This window comes from Lepidochelys kempii, chromosome 4 (genome assembly GCF_965140265.1).
Source record: "Lepidochelys kempii isolate rLepKem1 chromosome 4, rLepKem1.hap2, whole genome shotgun sequence".
In the NCBI taxonomy this organism is placed as follows: domain Eukaryota; kingdom Metazoa; phylum Chordata; order Testudines; family Cheloniidae; genus Lepidochelys; species Lepidochelys kempii.
In genome coordinates, this window is record NC_133259.1 from 34,581,285 (window position 1) to 34,598,119 (window position 16,835).

The window sequence follows — 16,835 nt, forward strand, 5'->3', positions numbered from 1 at the left end:
ACCCAGCAGAGACAACCAGAATGAACTGCAATACATTAAAAGTTAAATGAGAACATCTTAAATGATCAAAATTTTAGTTTCATTGTTGTTTGCAGTGTTTTTTTAGCTGTGTTGGTGCGAGAGTGGTATTAGAGAGACCAGGTGGGTGAGGTAATATTTTTTTTTATTGGCCCAACTTCTCTCTCTCTCTTTCACTGACTTCACTGAGGCTTTTTCCACAAATCCTTTCAGCCTTTGACTGATTCTGACTTTGAGGATTTGTCTACCAAGAGACTTAGTGTGTGGCACATTAGCTTGTTAAGTACTAAGTGGCTACATGGACCCTGCACACTAAACATTCCATAGTTGCTTTTTGAGACAGGAGTATGCCAAAGTGCATTACAGAACTTTTAGTGCACAGTAGCAGGGCCACACAGCAACGTAGTGCTTAGCAAGTAAGTGTGCTGTAGATCTACACCCTGGCTGTCCACACGCTAAGTTTCCATGCAGACAAGCACTGAGTGTCCTGAGACAGCAGTGGGCAGTAATAGGGGCCCGAAAGATCCTGAACATCACCGACAAAGTGCCAAACACCCACTGCTTCCACTAAAGTTAATGGGAGTTGCAAGTGTTCATCATTTTGTAGCATGTCAGGAAGTGAAAGGGGTAAGTCTATTGAATTACATTTCTGTTTTCTAATGTCATGAAAGACCTAAAGCAAAATGTGTACTTTCAATCTGAAATGAGCACAAAAAAGTTGTTGTTCCTTACGGTAGAAGTAAATATTTACTTAAACCACATAGGCAAATATTCACAAATGCAAGGATGTTTTCTACACTTCATTCAAACTTTTTTTTTCCACAGAATGTATGTTTTGATTTTGGTGACACCTGTCAGTAAACATCAGAAGAGTGGGACTTTCTAGAGTTACCAAGCAACCCTCTGCCCTTCACAGTTGCTCAGAGACATGATTGTTTCATTAGTAAAGAATGATGCTGAATACAGGTTGTCGAACAGGGAACTTTTTTAAATCCTGTGCACTGCTCTGCCCATGTGGCTAAATTGCTTCCAACCTAACCATCCATTCCCAAGTCCATAATAATCCCTCCAGGCAACACAAACCCTCTGACTCCAGTCCCACTGACCGTGATACAGCGGTAGTTAAACTACCTGTGCCCCGTCTACACCAGTGCTTCTAGTTTGCTAATGCCGTTGGAGTTGTACTGGTACTAGGCCATCGCTGCATGAAGTGCTAGTTCAGAGGAAGCCTAAGACCGGCTGTGAAGAAAGCTTGTATCAACAATCCTTTCATTTGAAGGGTAAAGCATATTCTACAAGGGACCGATTCTACTCCCATTGACTTTGGTGGGAACCATTTCCAGCCAAAAGCTGAGACTTCAGAGCCAATCTCCTTTTTTTAAAAAGGACGACGTTCGGCTAAGTGTTGGAACAGGGTGGCAATTTCTAAGGCTTTCATAGAAACGCATGGGTTCCTTTGTGGATGTAGGGAAATTATTTAAGTAATCACTGCTGAATAGTACTCTTGCAAACTCAGCAGGAGATAAGGGGTTGAAACCTCTTTCTTATAGATAGAGGGAATTAGAATCTAGGAGAGAAGGGGTTGCTGCAGGAAAACCCTTGTACAGCCAAGTTTGAGGAGAAGGTTTAGGGTTATATTCTTTAATTATTGTGAGAGTTAGCAATGAAGCCAAACCCCAGGAAAGAGGTAATTATGCTGTGTACGTACTTTGTCAGGATTAAGACAGAACTCCTTCTGCTTTCAAATGTTGTTTAGCATATGACTAGTTTAAACAAAATCCCACCCACTTTTTTTTTTTTTTACCAGAAGGCTGCTTTTTCGTTCATTCCAAGCCTTTAGCACCTCCAACCAGCTTAGAAACGAGAAGTTTCAGAAAGCGCTGTTGCTCCAGCATGCTGGAATTCAGCTGACAGGAGCAGGGGAGCCACTTTGATTTACAGACCTTCCATCGTAAGAAATAGCAGGGATCAGTCCTGTGGGGAGAAGAATAATTACAACATTGACTCTGGATGGGGCGGAACAAAGCTCAATTTAAAAGTGTACAGTTGTGCAGGTACTACTGCAAAAGATGCAGTGCTTTCTTCTGATATTTTAGTTAAAAAGAGAACAGAAACAACTGAGCTATTTACATTTGTACAGCAGATACTGCATAGTCTTTCTCTAATCTTTTCACTGCCCCTTAATAAAGCATTTTATGTTGCAAACATTTTAAATGAATGTTATGCGAAATCCCATACCTTTCAATGAGATTTCACATAATCTATTCATTGTATTGGGGCTGAAGGACCTAATATGATATGATTAGGCATGTATCATAAGGTATACATTAAAATATTTTAACCTAGAGTGTTGTAGCTTTTTGTGTGGTGAAGCTGCTGTCCTCTGTAGAGTATTAAAATGTAACACTCTGTAGAGTATTAAAATATAGGATATCTTGTTCCTGGCTATTTGCAGTCACAGGAACGTATGGACATATGTCACAAGCACTCATATCACATTCTTTTTGCCTACGCTACTACTTCACTCTTTTTTCATTGTGTGAGGATTGTAGAGTGTTAGCCATTGTCCATATACTAAGACCTTTCGTTGTGATAAAACAGTTGTATACAACCGTAAGGGACAAAATCTCAATTTCCATTCCTGCACATAGAGTCCTATTGATTCTGAGTCTGTGGGATCATACCCAAGTATAATTATCTGACCTAAAATAATTAGAAGAACACTATACTGTCTACTTACAGAATATGTTTTTTAAAACTTTACATTACTGTAGGTAATAATATGGTCCCATGATACCCAGTAGTGTTAGAAAGAAACTGGTGTATATGTAAAATCAACTTTGTGACAAAAGTCACAGTTTAATAAGAAGGCATAGTACCTGCTGCTGAATGTGAGTAAACACATCTATCAAGTCTGCAGATCAATTTAGTGTAGCTCCTTCTGACTTTCAGTGCAGGACAGTATATTTCAATGTGCTAAAAGAATTAATGAAACTTGTTCAATGCCAGCAAACATCACAAATGTACATTTCCAAAGCTTAAAATCAGTACAGTGGGCCAGATTCATTCCTGCTGTAACTCCACTGAATATAACCTCAATCTGCTCACCATCCTCACCTGAACACAGGATCCAGTGGTGTTACTTCAGAAATGAATCTAGCTCTTTCTGTTTACAGCCACTAGGCCTAGTGCCATTAAGTGTCTCCTCTCAGGAGCTGAGTGCTGTCAAATTCCAGCAGGAATTGCAGACCTGAGCTGTCTGTGATTGATGAACGAATAAAGACCAGAAGGCTGCTTGTTCGTTTATTCCAAGCCTTTAGCGCCTCCAACCAGCTTAGAAACAAGAGGTGTGACGAATATTATATAACTCTCAACTGACTGTAGACTGAGTGTCGTTTATGATGCTTGCAATATGGCAAAACAGCAGAGTGCTTGAGGGCAGTGGCAGTATTTATATCTGTCACCTGGCTGATGTACTGTGAAGATCATCATAGGACTGTGAAAAATAGGATATGCAATTTAAGGGGAAGGTTTGGGGGTGAGGTGGGGTTTTGGAAGGGCGATGTTTTATGGGGGGCATTTATTTGGGACTTGAGCCGTGGGGTGGGTTTATTTGGGGAGATGGGGGTTGGGATGGTGGGGAGATGAGTGGGGGACTGTGGCAGGAGGAGGTTTTATGGGGTTTGGTTTTACTTATGGGGTAGGGGGCTATGGTGTGTTTATTTGGGGACAGGGTTGCAGGGAGTTGGCGGGTTTTAAGCAGGAGCTGGGAGGGTTGGGGGTTGGATGGGCACTGTGGGAGAAACGGGTTGGAGCGCTATGGCAGGGGCAGATTGAGTGGGGAGCTGTGGGAGGAAAGGTATCTGGGGAAAAGGGGCGGTATGTGTGTGTATGTGAGTGCAGGTTGCTATGTGGCAATGAGGGTGGCCACAGCTGGCTGTGGTTCTGTTTTGGCTCCATCCTCCTCAGTAGCTTTCCCCATCTGCTCTCCTCCATCAGTCTTGCTTGCTCCCTCCCGCCCTTGCAGGCACCAGCCCCGGCTCTGCTCATTGGCACTGGAGAGGGATGGACTCGCTGCCACACTAGGGCATGAAAGAATGAGATGAGCTCAGATAATATGGTAATGGGGGCCAAAGAAGTATCCAAGGTAGTCCTGTTAGCGAATACAGAGTTATCAAAGAGGGGGATATTTGCCTGCTGCAAAATATGGTTTGTAATTATGTCCTTGTTGCCATAAGAGAAGTGTTGTTACTGGAGGAGCTTTGTCACAGAGTACTTGAGCTCAACTATTGTAGTAAGAAATATTGGGGCTTATGCCGACAAATAACTAGAAGGTGAACCAATATTCTGGACATTAATCTTCATTTTTTACTTGGAGAAAGTGTGCGTGTGTATCTTTACAAATGTAGTGTTTTTGACTGGTATGGCCCTTTTGCTTACAGAATGGACTCAATGCCCTACACCTGGCTGCCAAAGAAGGCCATGTGGGACTGGTACAGGAGTTACTGGAAAGAGGGTCAGCAGTGGATTCAGCTACTAAGGTAATCTGTGCATGTTTGTATAGTTCATTTACAAAGCAAAGAGTTGAAAGAACTAGAAGTTGATATTTCCCCTTGTTATCCGATGGACAGTGCAAATAGTCAGGAAATTTTCAAAAAACTGCAATATAAGAATATAATATTAAGATAAATACCTCTTTGATAAAGTATAAGGTGTTAATTTCTTCCTAAACCAAAGGACCAGATCTTCCACTGATGCAAATCAGTTTACCTTCATTGACTTCAACTTACGAGTTTGATACAGAAATTAAAGGGTTGAAATTATGTGGCCTGTGTAATATAGGAGGTCAGGCTAGGTGATCGCAATGGTCTCCTCTGGCCTTAAAATCTGTGAATCTATGAATCAGCTGAGGCTCCTAGACTATAAATGAAGATGAGGACTGAAAAGTATGTGTACGGTGGGAGCCCTTAAAGTTTCACTATCATGAAAAAATTTACCCTTTTTTAGTGGCGTTTCTCATTAGAGAGACCAGAAATATAGCTGACCAACAGTAGACTATTTCAGAATAGTGAAAATATATAAGAGTAACATCTGCAGGTCCCTATGTACGCTGCAATACAATGGGACCAAGTTCTGCAGCCATAACTTCTATAGTATAATTCATCAATGTTATTCTCAGTAATGACTAATTCTAAGGAAGGGTTTTCAGCTGTGCTCTGTAGTTACCTGAGCTGTATGGCCTTCAGCATACGTTGTTGTTGTCTAGGTGGTCTGGAACAGAATCTCTTTTCCCTATCCAGTGCGTGCCACAGAATGGGGAACATTGTAGTCAGCTTCAGCAGTTCATTTTCTCAGTTGTCCGGAGCTGCTCTATTCTCTAAGCATCCCAGCTGACCAGTCTGTATGTCTGATTACACCTGCTCCTTTTCTGCAAGCTGGACTCTAGCCCTTTCTCCCTGACCCCTTTCCTATCTGGTTCTGTAGAACAGTGAAAGGAGCATACGCTGTAATCCCAGTAACTCCCCTGCAAGCACGTCCTAGCGGGGCAAAGAGAAGGTAAACAATGCTGAGCACAATAATCCATTCTGCAGTAATAATGCTGAATTTTGTGGATTCTTGGGAAAATGCCCATTTCTACAACTGTACAATAACAGGGTTGATGGCGCTGTGAGTCAGATGAATGGGGAAGATCCCTCCTCTCAGAGCTATTGTTTCTGGCTCTTCGTAGACTCAGATGCACATTAATTATGCTCGGTTCATATTTCCATGGTTATCTTTGCAACTATTAGAGCTAGAAATTTAATTTAAGAAAAACCAAAAGCTGAAATTCTGGAGCACTATTCTGTAGCAAAAAGTGAATTCTCTGGCACTGCAAATTATGGAGATATAGTGTAACATGGTTATTCACTTATTTTGGCTGATGAGTTGTGACATATAGGGTAATGTTTCTAGAATCTTCGTTAAAATAAGTCTAGGCCCTCACTCCACGCTGCTTCTCCCCACCCCTGTGGACACCTCATTGATGGAGACCTAAAGATTCCCTCATTTTACCTTTCTTTAATCCACCCCTCTGACCCTGAGCCTTACATTGAACCATGTTTTTTTCTAGCCTAGATGGGACTCTTTTAAGAGTACATTAGCATGTAATTCTTCAGTGAAACGATGTTAGATGTGGGATACTGCCTCCCCCAGGAACACCTTGGCTCACAGTGGGGCTGGGAATGAAATGCAAATCTCCAGCAAGGCTCTACTGCTCTAGCTATTTGTTTGATTAGAGAGAAATGGGTTCTCCAGGAAGCCTCCATTGCACTTTCCCCCCCGTAACAGCAACCCTGCCTTCAGCTGAGAAGGGCTGTCTCCAGTGCCATTAATGCCAGTGGGAGTCCCTTGAGGACAATACAAGGTGCTTCCTCCCTGCTTTGCCTGCTGCCTCCACCATTCTGCCAGCCCTGGTTACAGTCGAGTCATCGTGTTCTTTCCTATGCACACTTTACTAAGTGCCAACAAGTAGAAAACAGAGTAAATTCTCTTCTCATTACTTTCACATTTAGGTTTTTTTTGTCTCTGGTAACCTGGTTCTTTCAGCAAAGTACTCGGTATTCAGACTGTTCTTTCAGCCGTGTACAAGGAGATCTCATTTATTGGGTCATATAGGATGATTTAGAAGGCTCCTAGATCTCTGCTCTCTTTTGGAGAGCACAGCCACTGAGCTGAAGGAAAAACCTAGCTACTCCAGTTCTTTGTTAAACATGAAATAAACCAACAATTTGTTCCATGCACCAGCCAACTCCTATTCCAGAACTCCACCCAAAAGGTTATAAGAATATATCCAGGGGAGTTAACATGACAAAACCCCTTTGGAATGCCCTTTGGTGGCATATCCCAGCTCTGCCCCATGCAATGTCCACAATGCTGTGTACACTATAAGGTAGAACAGTGGCCTATGAAGTAATGCATGGAAGTAGTATTGTGTTCTGAATATCATAATGATTGTTAATGAAGGATCATTTCTTTTACATAACAGAAAGGGAATACAGCCCTGCACATTGCATCCTTGGCTGGACAGGCTGAAGTTGTCAAAGTTCTGGTTAAGGAAGGAGCCAATATTAATGCACAATCTCAGGTATGGTGATGTTTTCCCTCTATTGTAAGTATAATTTGGTGAAGTTTTGTAAAACAAACTTAAGGCAATAGGCAGGCACAATACATGTTTCCCCTGAACCTAATCCTGACAAATCAACCCAGCCTTGACCTGTGTCATGGATGGTATTCCTTAGTATGTGACTGTGAGTATAAGTACCCAACTGTATAGAAAGAATATATACATATATACGTCTGTTGTTTATGTGATGCATAAATTAGGATTGTTGTTGACTGAGATCACCAAAGAGAATTTTTCCTATGTGTTCTAGCAAACCAGGAGCCTCAAATAATACCACTATGCTAAGATGTTTTAAAATAATGTTTTTGTCTTAAATTCTGACCCTGTCAAGCTGCCTGGAATGGTTCACAAGCAAGAGTACCCAGCTCAGGGCAGACGGTGAAGAAGCAGGGCACAAACTCCAAACTGGTTGTGAGTTCTATACTTCGATTTCACCAACCAAGAATCAAGTGTAAACTCCTCAAGCACTATAACAGCCTTAACATGGGCTCACAGACAGTGCCCTGGGGTACTCTGATCTATCTTGCCACCCAGGTTAGCTTGCCTTTGTGATAAATGGTCCCTTACTCCAAAAATCACAACAGTGTTCAAGTTAGTCCCAGTCCCAAAAGACTAGTCACTTACCCCAGATAAATTGCACCTACACTAAAGACAATGCTTTTAGCCAATCCTATAATAAACTAAATAGAGATTTATTAACTAAGAAGAGTAAATGTGTTATGTACAAGGTTAAAGCAGGTAAACATACACACACACGGGTTACAGTCTCAAGTTCCAAAAGGTAATAGAAGCTGCTGTAATATGAAAGCTCTGTATGTCTTCTAGAGCTAAAGCAGACTAAGCAGCCAGGCATCCTTTGCTTATGCTTAGAAATATTTGCCCCTCAGAGTCCAGGTAGAATAAAGAAACCTAGTTCCTTCTTGTCCAGAATTTTTATTCTCTTTCCCCAGAGTTAAAGCTGATGAGATGAGACCATTTGCATATCTCCTATTCGTGGGTATGGGGTGCACAATCAACAAAGGCTTTTGTCCTCTGGTGTTCCACAGTGGCTTATCTGGTGTCTGTGGGCCTTCTTTTGTTGGGCAGGAGATGACATCTCTTGTGGAAAACTAGTATTTCTTCTCATTATTTCATTATTATTATTTCATTATTAGTATTTCACTTCTCTCATGATTGTGGGTTTCAGAGCAAACACTTAAATATTACCTTGTAACAGAGGATATAGATATTATAAGTGAAATTAATGCCTGGCAACTCACAAGCAGCAACTCACAAGCATGCAGCAAGTCACAAGCATTTCATAAAGTCTGAACACAGTCCTATAACTCTAATATACATTTTAACAATACTAACACACAGGTGAGCCAGCCTGGTTTCCAGCTATGCATTTGTCAGTGTTTTTTGAGACCTAAGGGCCTTGGCATGAGGTGTCATCCGGTCTGCCAGCATGACAACTCCAATACTTACTTTTCGGACACAAGGACTAAAAGCATTGTTTTTCATTGTTAACTATTGGTTAAAAAAGTTTGTAGATGGATTAGTTTCCATTATGATAGGTCTCGGTATTCATTCTTCACATAGAAGGCATTAAATCAAAGATTTGGCATGCACATTTGATCTGGGAAAATGCACCTTATTTTGTAATGCAATCCAACTGTAATAAAAAGATCTATTAATCTCTGGCATGAAGATTGACTACTCTTCCAAAATGTACCAAAGATCATAATGATGTCCTTACAGAATCTGACCAATGGTGAAATGCTTGAAGGTAAACTTCTCTCCACATTTGTGCAAGGCTGTAGTAGCAATGGCTGTCTCATTACTGCTATTTCAGACTTATAAACAACATGTCTTAGGTTCTCAGTAGAAAAGAACAGACTGCAAGCCATATAGATGGTTTGTTTTCAGAGCTAATCACCTCCACCCCCACAAACAGATTCACCTAGTGGTTATCGTTATATTTTTTTGTAGCAATTTGCAAAGTTATCACGAAACAGTATTTCAAATACTGCAATTGTTTGGAATCCTAAACAGAGGGAAATAATGAATATCTCAGACAGCATTGTTGGTAAATGCTACTCTTTAACGAAGACCATTGTACATAAACATGTATAATTGAAGTGGTGGGGTGGGTGGGTTGGAAAGTGATATTCTATATGTTAAAGAATCTGGCATCCTTATGCATAAGATCATTATGCAGTGTATAGTGAGCCAGTGGCATTCTCTGAAGTAGGTCATCAAGCTAAATACTACTGCTGAATTTAAAATATGGCTGGTAATGTTTGCACAGTAGCTTTACAAGCGAAGACCATGAGAAAAATGAGTCATACTTCAGAGGGTTAAATTAAAGCCATGTTAAATTCTGCCTCGCTCTTAGTGAACATGGGCTAGATCAGGGGTCCGCAACGCGGCCATTGCGCCCGCGGGGACAGTTGTGTGCACCCACAGGACACTGCGCCGCCGAAAGGCCGCTGTCAAGTATGACCGCCATGAGAAGCATTGCCATTTGTCTGCAGTATTTTGGCGGTGGCACTTCTTGCCACTGCTGCTTCTCAACAGCATTTCAGAGGCGTGGTGTCTGGCACCCGCCACAGTCTTCTAGGAATAGGAATATGCTCTTCCCACAGAAAGGTTGGGGACCACTGGACTAGATAATGGCCCTCACCTCCATTCCTTTTGTGCTGCAGAAGGTGAGGGGGATGGGGACAAAGAAGACAGAGAGCTGCCTTAACAAAGCAGCTGGGGATTACCAGGTGAGTGCCCCAGGAAGTGTAAAGCTGGCACAGTTGCCTTTATGCCACATGCTTCCCCTCACTCCAGCACAGAATATGTTTGTGGGCAGGGAGGTGCATAGGTAGAGTCAGAGGTGTCAGTGGATGTGGCCATGTAAATGTTATAGCTAGTGTTAATTAGAGAAGCTCTAAACTATGCTAGGGTCCAACCAGTCCTTGATCGGCTCCAGGATCTTCCCCTGACTGCCCGACTCGCACACTGAACACAGCTTAATCAGACCTGGAGATCTGGCATTTCATTGTGTGTAATATCCTGTCTGTTGCAGGAGATTGTAAGCATGCAATGACCAGTGATGCAAGCAGAAGGCAGTAGACTAACCAATGTATTTATAAAATGAATAGCTCTGTCCCTACCTTCACAACACTCGCAAAAAGATTAGGTATTTGTTTCTGTTGTTTTCTTCCTAAAAGCTTCTTTGCTAAGGAGCTCTAAGGACAACTGATTATCAGCTACACCCCATACTTCAATTTCATGTAATTGAATGCTGAGGAATGCTATGTTTCTCTAATTCAAGAAATGAACAAGTTGCTTTCACAGAATCGTAATTGGATAATTATTACACACTTTCATAAACTTTCATAAACTGTTGGTTCTAAAATTAGGATTTCAGCAATGCTAGGAGAGATCAGCTTGGAAATATAATTGTTTTAAAAATCAGGAACACTTTTTAATATGAAAAAAAAATGTTTTCTGCCAAATCAGGTAAACATTTTCACAGTGAGCTTATAACAGCCATTGCAGTTTTATGTTCCAGATTATTGTTAGCACATGAATGTATCCAATCATGCCAACAAGAATTTGCTCCTTGAATTCTTATTCAAATGGAATTGACTCAGAGGATTAGGACAGGCAATCTGACATGCTTTCATCTCCTGCCCACTTGAAACCCTTATGTATATGACAGTAGTTTCAACATTCATAATAATGGTGAGAGGGACTGTTTTACCAAGATATCTGCTGGAAAATCTATCCAACAAGACATTTACCACTGAAGTCATTTTCAACTTTGTGGAAGATAGCTCTTAGAGTAAAAGTGAGAGCAGCACCAAAGGGATAATGCAGACCTGAGACCAGACAAAACTAAGAAAGAGGAAAAGGTAATAAGCGGAGGAGGAATTCACAAACTAGTGATCATAAATAAGGTTACATTTTAGACACAGGTATTTTTATGGTCACAGGTAAAATTCATGAACAGGTCATGGGCCATAAGCAAAAAATCACGGCCCATGACCTGTCCATGACTTGTACTATTTACCCGTGACTAAAACTTGGGCCGGGGCCCTCGGTGCTCTGAGGGGGGTGGTCTGGGGGCACCACGGGTGCTAGGGGGGCTGGTCCAGTACCCCTGCTGGTGCAGAGGGGGTGGGTTGATAGGGCTGGTAGACTCCCTACCTGGCTTCGCGTGGGTCTGCAGCTCCTTGGGGGACGGAAGGCCAAGGGGGCTATGTGCGCTGCCTCCACTGAGCTCTAGTTCTGCAGCTCCCATTGGCCAGGAACCAGAGCCAATGGGAGCTGCAGGGATGGTGCCTGCAAGCAGGGACTGCACCCAGAGCCCCCTGGCTCCTCCGCCTACGTCAGGAGTTGCAGGGTCATGCCAGCTGCTTCTGGTAAGCCCGCCCTCTCCCTCCAGGTAAGCACCGCCATACACCCCAACCCCCTGCCCCAGCCTTGAGCCTACTCCCATACCCAAACCGCTGCTAGCCCAGAGACTGCCCGATAGTTCAGGCAGTCCCTCACCCAGCCGCACCGGCTACTGCAAAAGTCATGGAGATCATGTAAAGTCACGGAATCCGTGACCTGTGACAGACACACAGCCTTAATCATGAACTAATTTGGAGGCTAGTTATCATGAACCAATCAAATCTTCATAGAAAGAAAGTTAATGGCACTAAAAGATTAAGGGCCAAACCTTTCTCTTCTCTTCTCTGTAGGTTCTTATATTACACTGATCACTGCATTATCTGAGTGCCTTCCAGAGTCAATATTTGGCACTGGTGAGGCCTGAGAGGGAGTACTGTGTTGAGTTTTGGGCACCACACTTTAAAAAAGATAGGGACAAACTGGAGAGGGTCCAGAGGAGAGAAACAAAAATTAGAGATTTGGACGTATGAGACAACATGACCTATGAGAACAGGATGAAAGTATTGGGCATGTTTAGTCAAGAGAAGAGAAGAAGGACCCTATAAGTCTTTAAATATGTAATAGGTTGTTACAAAGAGGATAGTGAGCAGTTGTTGACCTATGGCTACCAAGAGTACAACAAGAAGTAATAAGCTTATTTTGCAGCAAGGGAGATTTAGTTGAAATATTAGGGAAAACTTTGTTAACTATTGGGATAGTTACCAAGGGAGATTGTGGAATCCCCATCATTGAATGTTTTTAAGAACAGGATGTCCAAGTTGTATTTAATGCTGCTGAGAATGGGGAGATGGAATAGATGATATCTTGAGGTCCCTTCCAGTTCTACTTTTCTGTGGTTCTGTGAAAGCATGAATAACTCAGGCCAGGTCATTGTTGGCCAAGATGAAATGGTGTCTCCTAGCCAACCAGAGATGATAGAAAATATTACTCATTGATGCTGCTTTCTGAGAGGTCAGCATCAGCAAGGAATCCAAGAGTATTCCTAAACTATGAACTAAATCAACCAATTCTGGGTGTACACCTTCAACCAAAGGAGATTACACCATGACGGCAAGCTCTGCCCATTAGCATCACCTCTTTCTTCCTCAGGTCCAGTTTCAGCCACCTGTTTCTTATGCATGAGCATATCTCATCCAAGCACAGGGCCATCTTGGTGGTGGTCATATGTGGTGAAGGATAGGTACAGCTGCTTATCTGCTTGTTGCTGGCACTTGAAGCCATGTCATCCCACCAGTTCACCTAGTGTCTTCATGGAGATGTTGAAAAGGACTGGAGAGAAGCACGAGTAAGGGATCTAGTGAAAGAGTTTCCCATCACTATTTATTGGGTGGATCCCCTCCAAGAAGAACTCAAACCATTTTAGTGCATCACCCTCTATCCCTGCCATCTCTCCTTACATTAACAGACATCCCACTTGGTTTGAATTAGAGGTTGACTGTCTCAGATGTGCACATCATTTCCTTGATTATCTACAAATAGACTAGACAAAATACTGAGAATTACACAATAGGAAAGTAAGAAGTAAGAAAGAAATGGGGTAGATGACGTAATAGATTTTTCCCATTGCTAGCAAATTCTTATTATATCTGTGTGTATATACCTCAAGCAGTTAGTGTAAAATAGACTTAAGGATCACCTGGAAAGTGGGTAAAAGGGATGGATGGTCTTTTGGTTAAGCATTGAACTAGGACTCAAAAGCTTCGGGTTCTCTTCCTAGGTTTGCCATAGACTTCCTGTGAGACCTTGAGCAAATCACTTAATTGCCCTGTGCTTCAGTTCCCTGTTAATAAAATTGCTGTGAGGTTCTCAGAAGCATACCTACACATAAATAAAACAGAAGAAGCTAAACATTTAATGAAAGACCTAAATCTCTGGCTAAAAGTGTAGGTTTTGTGGAAAAAAATAAGATTCTTATCTAGAGAATGGAAAAGAAGGTGATTGGAGAGAATAGTACCAAGAGTATACTGAATGATTTGTATCTAAACTTCCCAATAGGAAATACAGACAGAAAAAGGAAGGGGCTAAAAGGACAATGGAACAATTATCTCTAGAAAAGTGTTTTTAATAGACGTATTCAGAAAAAGACAAATCAAGAAATAAACGGGATGAATACAGTGAGTAAAGAGAGCCAGGTTATGAGGCCTCTGTAGTGGCTGAAATTCTGGGGCTCTGGTTCTTAGACTTACCCTGTACTTCCTTTTTAAAAATAGGCGCCACATTAGTAACATCTAAGTCTTACTAAGTTACTGTTATTGAGGAGGGTGTGTAATTCATCCTTAGCATCTCTGCTATTTCACACTTTATGTCTTTCAAACCTCTGGTGAATATGATCCAGTGGTAGTGACTTCTTGCCATTGAGTTTCTCAAGTTGCTCCATAACTTCCTCTTTAGAGACATCAGTATCTGACAAGGTCACACTCCTATACCATAAAAATTGCCTTAGCGATGGAAATTTCCCACTGGTTTCTATATAGACTGATGGAGAAAGAGAGGAACTTTTCAATTCTCTTTTGTCCTTTTTTTCTTTTGGTTTATAGAGTGGCTGCCATCAAAAATGTTTACACTTGCCAAAATTGGTATCTGAAATACTGTAGTTATTTCCTTAAACTTAGAATAAGGCAATAACGAGAGTATCTCAGGAAAATGCGGATTTTTGTTTAAATAGTGACCACAAAAGGCGCGCACACAATCTATTGTCCCCCTATCTGGTAGTGACTGAGTCTGTGATTCTAAAGTTTTTGTTCTGTTTTGCCCTTCAGCCTTACAGGACCCATTTTTTTCCCCATGAATTTTTATGCAGAACTTCCAATTTTTAAAATCTGCTACTTTAAAGTTAATAACCATGGCTGTTAATTTTAGAGAAGTGCTCCTCTATTCTGATAAGCCTAATTGTGAAGTAATTATTAATGGAATGCTTATACTCTGACCCATGCATATTACTTGAGGAGTAATAGATACTGTCCTGTAAATACTAAAATGAGTGGCTCTAAAATGCAATCGTTTAGGATATAAAAATTACTAATCCAAACTATGCCCAATTTGTGCCATCCTGTCAATATAGTGTGCAATGGAGTGATAAATTTGCTCTTAATCATACAAATGTACTTTTCCCCCTGGCTTCCTCCCTTGATTTGTAACCATATTCCCCCCGCAGTCAGGATGAAGTCATCCTGCTGACGTTCACATGTGTCAGACCTACTCTCTCCTTGATATGCTATGGGATGGTGTGATCTTTAGTAATGCACATTCCTTTCTCTTGGTGAGCTCAGTGATACTTGCCTACAGCTCTTCTTGTAAGCATAAAGATAGACAATGGTTCATCACTTAATAGCACAGACGTTACTTAGTAACCATCCTTCCAACTTCCCGTCAGTTCATGAGGTAACTGCACAGGGAGGGAAATGAATGACTTCTGATCCAGAGTCTAGTCAATCCAGTAGAAAGATTTCCATTGACTTGGATCAGGTCCTTTGATTGCATTCTAAAACTTAACAATATACTTTGACTTTGCATTGATTCTCAGACTGGTGTTGGAGGCAGTGGTTGCTTCATGGTTATAACAAGGTACATTTTCCTGTTTTATTGTCATGAATAATTTGTATCCAGTGCCAGTAAAGAATGAAACTCTGAGATCAGATAATGTAACTGAATTCATTTGAATTAAAAAGAGAGGTTGCATAAGGTAGGGGATGGAAGAGTTTATACCAGAAAATTGTATATAGCAATACAATAATTGCAGACATAGACAAGTGCACTTTTCATTCGCCAGCACACAAGTGCCAGTTTGAAGAGCTGCAAAGCCAATCTCTAGTTCAAGGTTTATCAAACTGAATTTCCTCCTAAATTTAGAAAAAGTGCCCTGGGTTATGGCTGAATCAGGAGCATTCTTGATTCAGAGCCATGTAAACAGCATGGGCCATCCATTGCACAGAATCGTCGATACTGCCCACCAATTTGCTTCTTCCACAGCTGGAGCACTTCCTCACTCTGCTTCCTCATCTTCAGTTGTTCTTGTGCTATGGGCATTGCTGAACACAGTAATTGTTTGTCTCTCTCCTTCTATCAGCGAGTGTCTGATTTTCAGACCTATGAGTAGGGCCCTTCCAATATCACTTTCCATTTTGATCAATTTCATGGCCAGAGGATTTTAAAATTAGTCAATTTCACGTTTTCAGATGTTTGCATCTGAAATTTCAGTGTTGCTACCTTGGGGGTCCTGACCCAAAAGGTGCCTGGAGGTGGGTCTGATCACTCCCTCTCCTCCCCCAGAGTAGCCGTGCAGGGGATGGACAAGTCCTGTCTCTTCCCAGCCCAGCAGTGACTTGCAGCTAGGAGTCCCCTGGCTGGTGCCTCCTGGCAGCAGGGGGAGATTGGACCCACCTCCACAAGCCACCTCCAACTACATGAACCTCCAGGGCTGCTGCCCAGCATCAGAGCTTCCTGCAGCAGGGGAATGCACTTGGAGATGGGTCTGATCTCTCCCCAAGAGAGGCTGTGCAGGGGATGGACAAGTCCTGTTCCTGCCGAGACATGCAGCTAGGAGTTCCCCCAGGTAGGGCGCTCCCAGCAGCACAGCAAGATCAGTTTTCATAGGGAAGGGCCTATTTCATGGACCGTGACACATTTTTCACAGCCATGAAATTGGTAGGGCCCTACCTATGAGAAGTGTTAGCACCATTTCTTGGTCTTTGTTCAGGTGGCACAGAAGATAACCCATGAAAAGTGCCAGTTGTCTGAGTCAGTTGTGCTTCTAATCGGTAAGCTATTGTAAGCCTCCCACTACCTTCCCGTAGGTCATGTCATGTCACGTGACCTCAGAGGGTCAGAGATAGCGGATACGCATCCACTTCTGCCTGTCCTGAGTTAGTCCTCACCCTCCTCCATATACACCCTGCTCAGTAGAAGAGGCCTCCTCAGGGGCAGGTCCTGGATGCCAGTGCACTGGGGAACTGGCTTTAAATTTCTACATCTGAAGTTTACTCTGATGGAAACATTTTTTTAAAATATGAACTGCCAGGCAAAGGGCTTTTATTGGGGATAATGTTGTGCATTTGGAAAGTATATTTTAGTCATGCGGAAAAGTGCAGCTGATTCTAAAATGGCTACAGTTCTTGGCACGTATTGTTCCCCACATGGGCAGAGTTAGAGAGGTTTGAATTTTAGGTGTCCAGTCTTTTAAACTTCAAGGAACAAACTTTCAGCAGATATTACTTGTATATAT

General features: G+C 42.0%; 1 protein-coding gene across 28 annotated transcripts in view; it reads left to right on the plus strand.

Annotated features, from left to right (window-relative positions):
- ANK2 (ankyrin 2) overlaps window positions 1-16,835 on the plus strand; it is a 572,992-nt gene that overhangs the window by 364,785 nt on the left and 191,372 nt on the right. For all 28 annotated transcript variants that reach the window (XR_012158530.1, XM_073340925.1, XM_073340929.1 and 25 more), the window contains 2 exons: window positions 4,461-4,559; window positions 7,043-7,141. Coding sequence is in view for 27 of the 28 variants with exons in the window: in XM_073340925.1 (XP_073197026.1) it covers window positions 4,461-4,559; window positions 7,043-7,141 (198 nt within the window). In the remaining variant the exon portion in view is untranslated. The remainder of the gene's footprint in view (window positions 1-4,460; window positions 4,560-7,042; window positions 7,142-16,835) is intronic.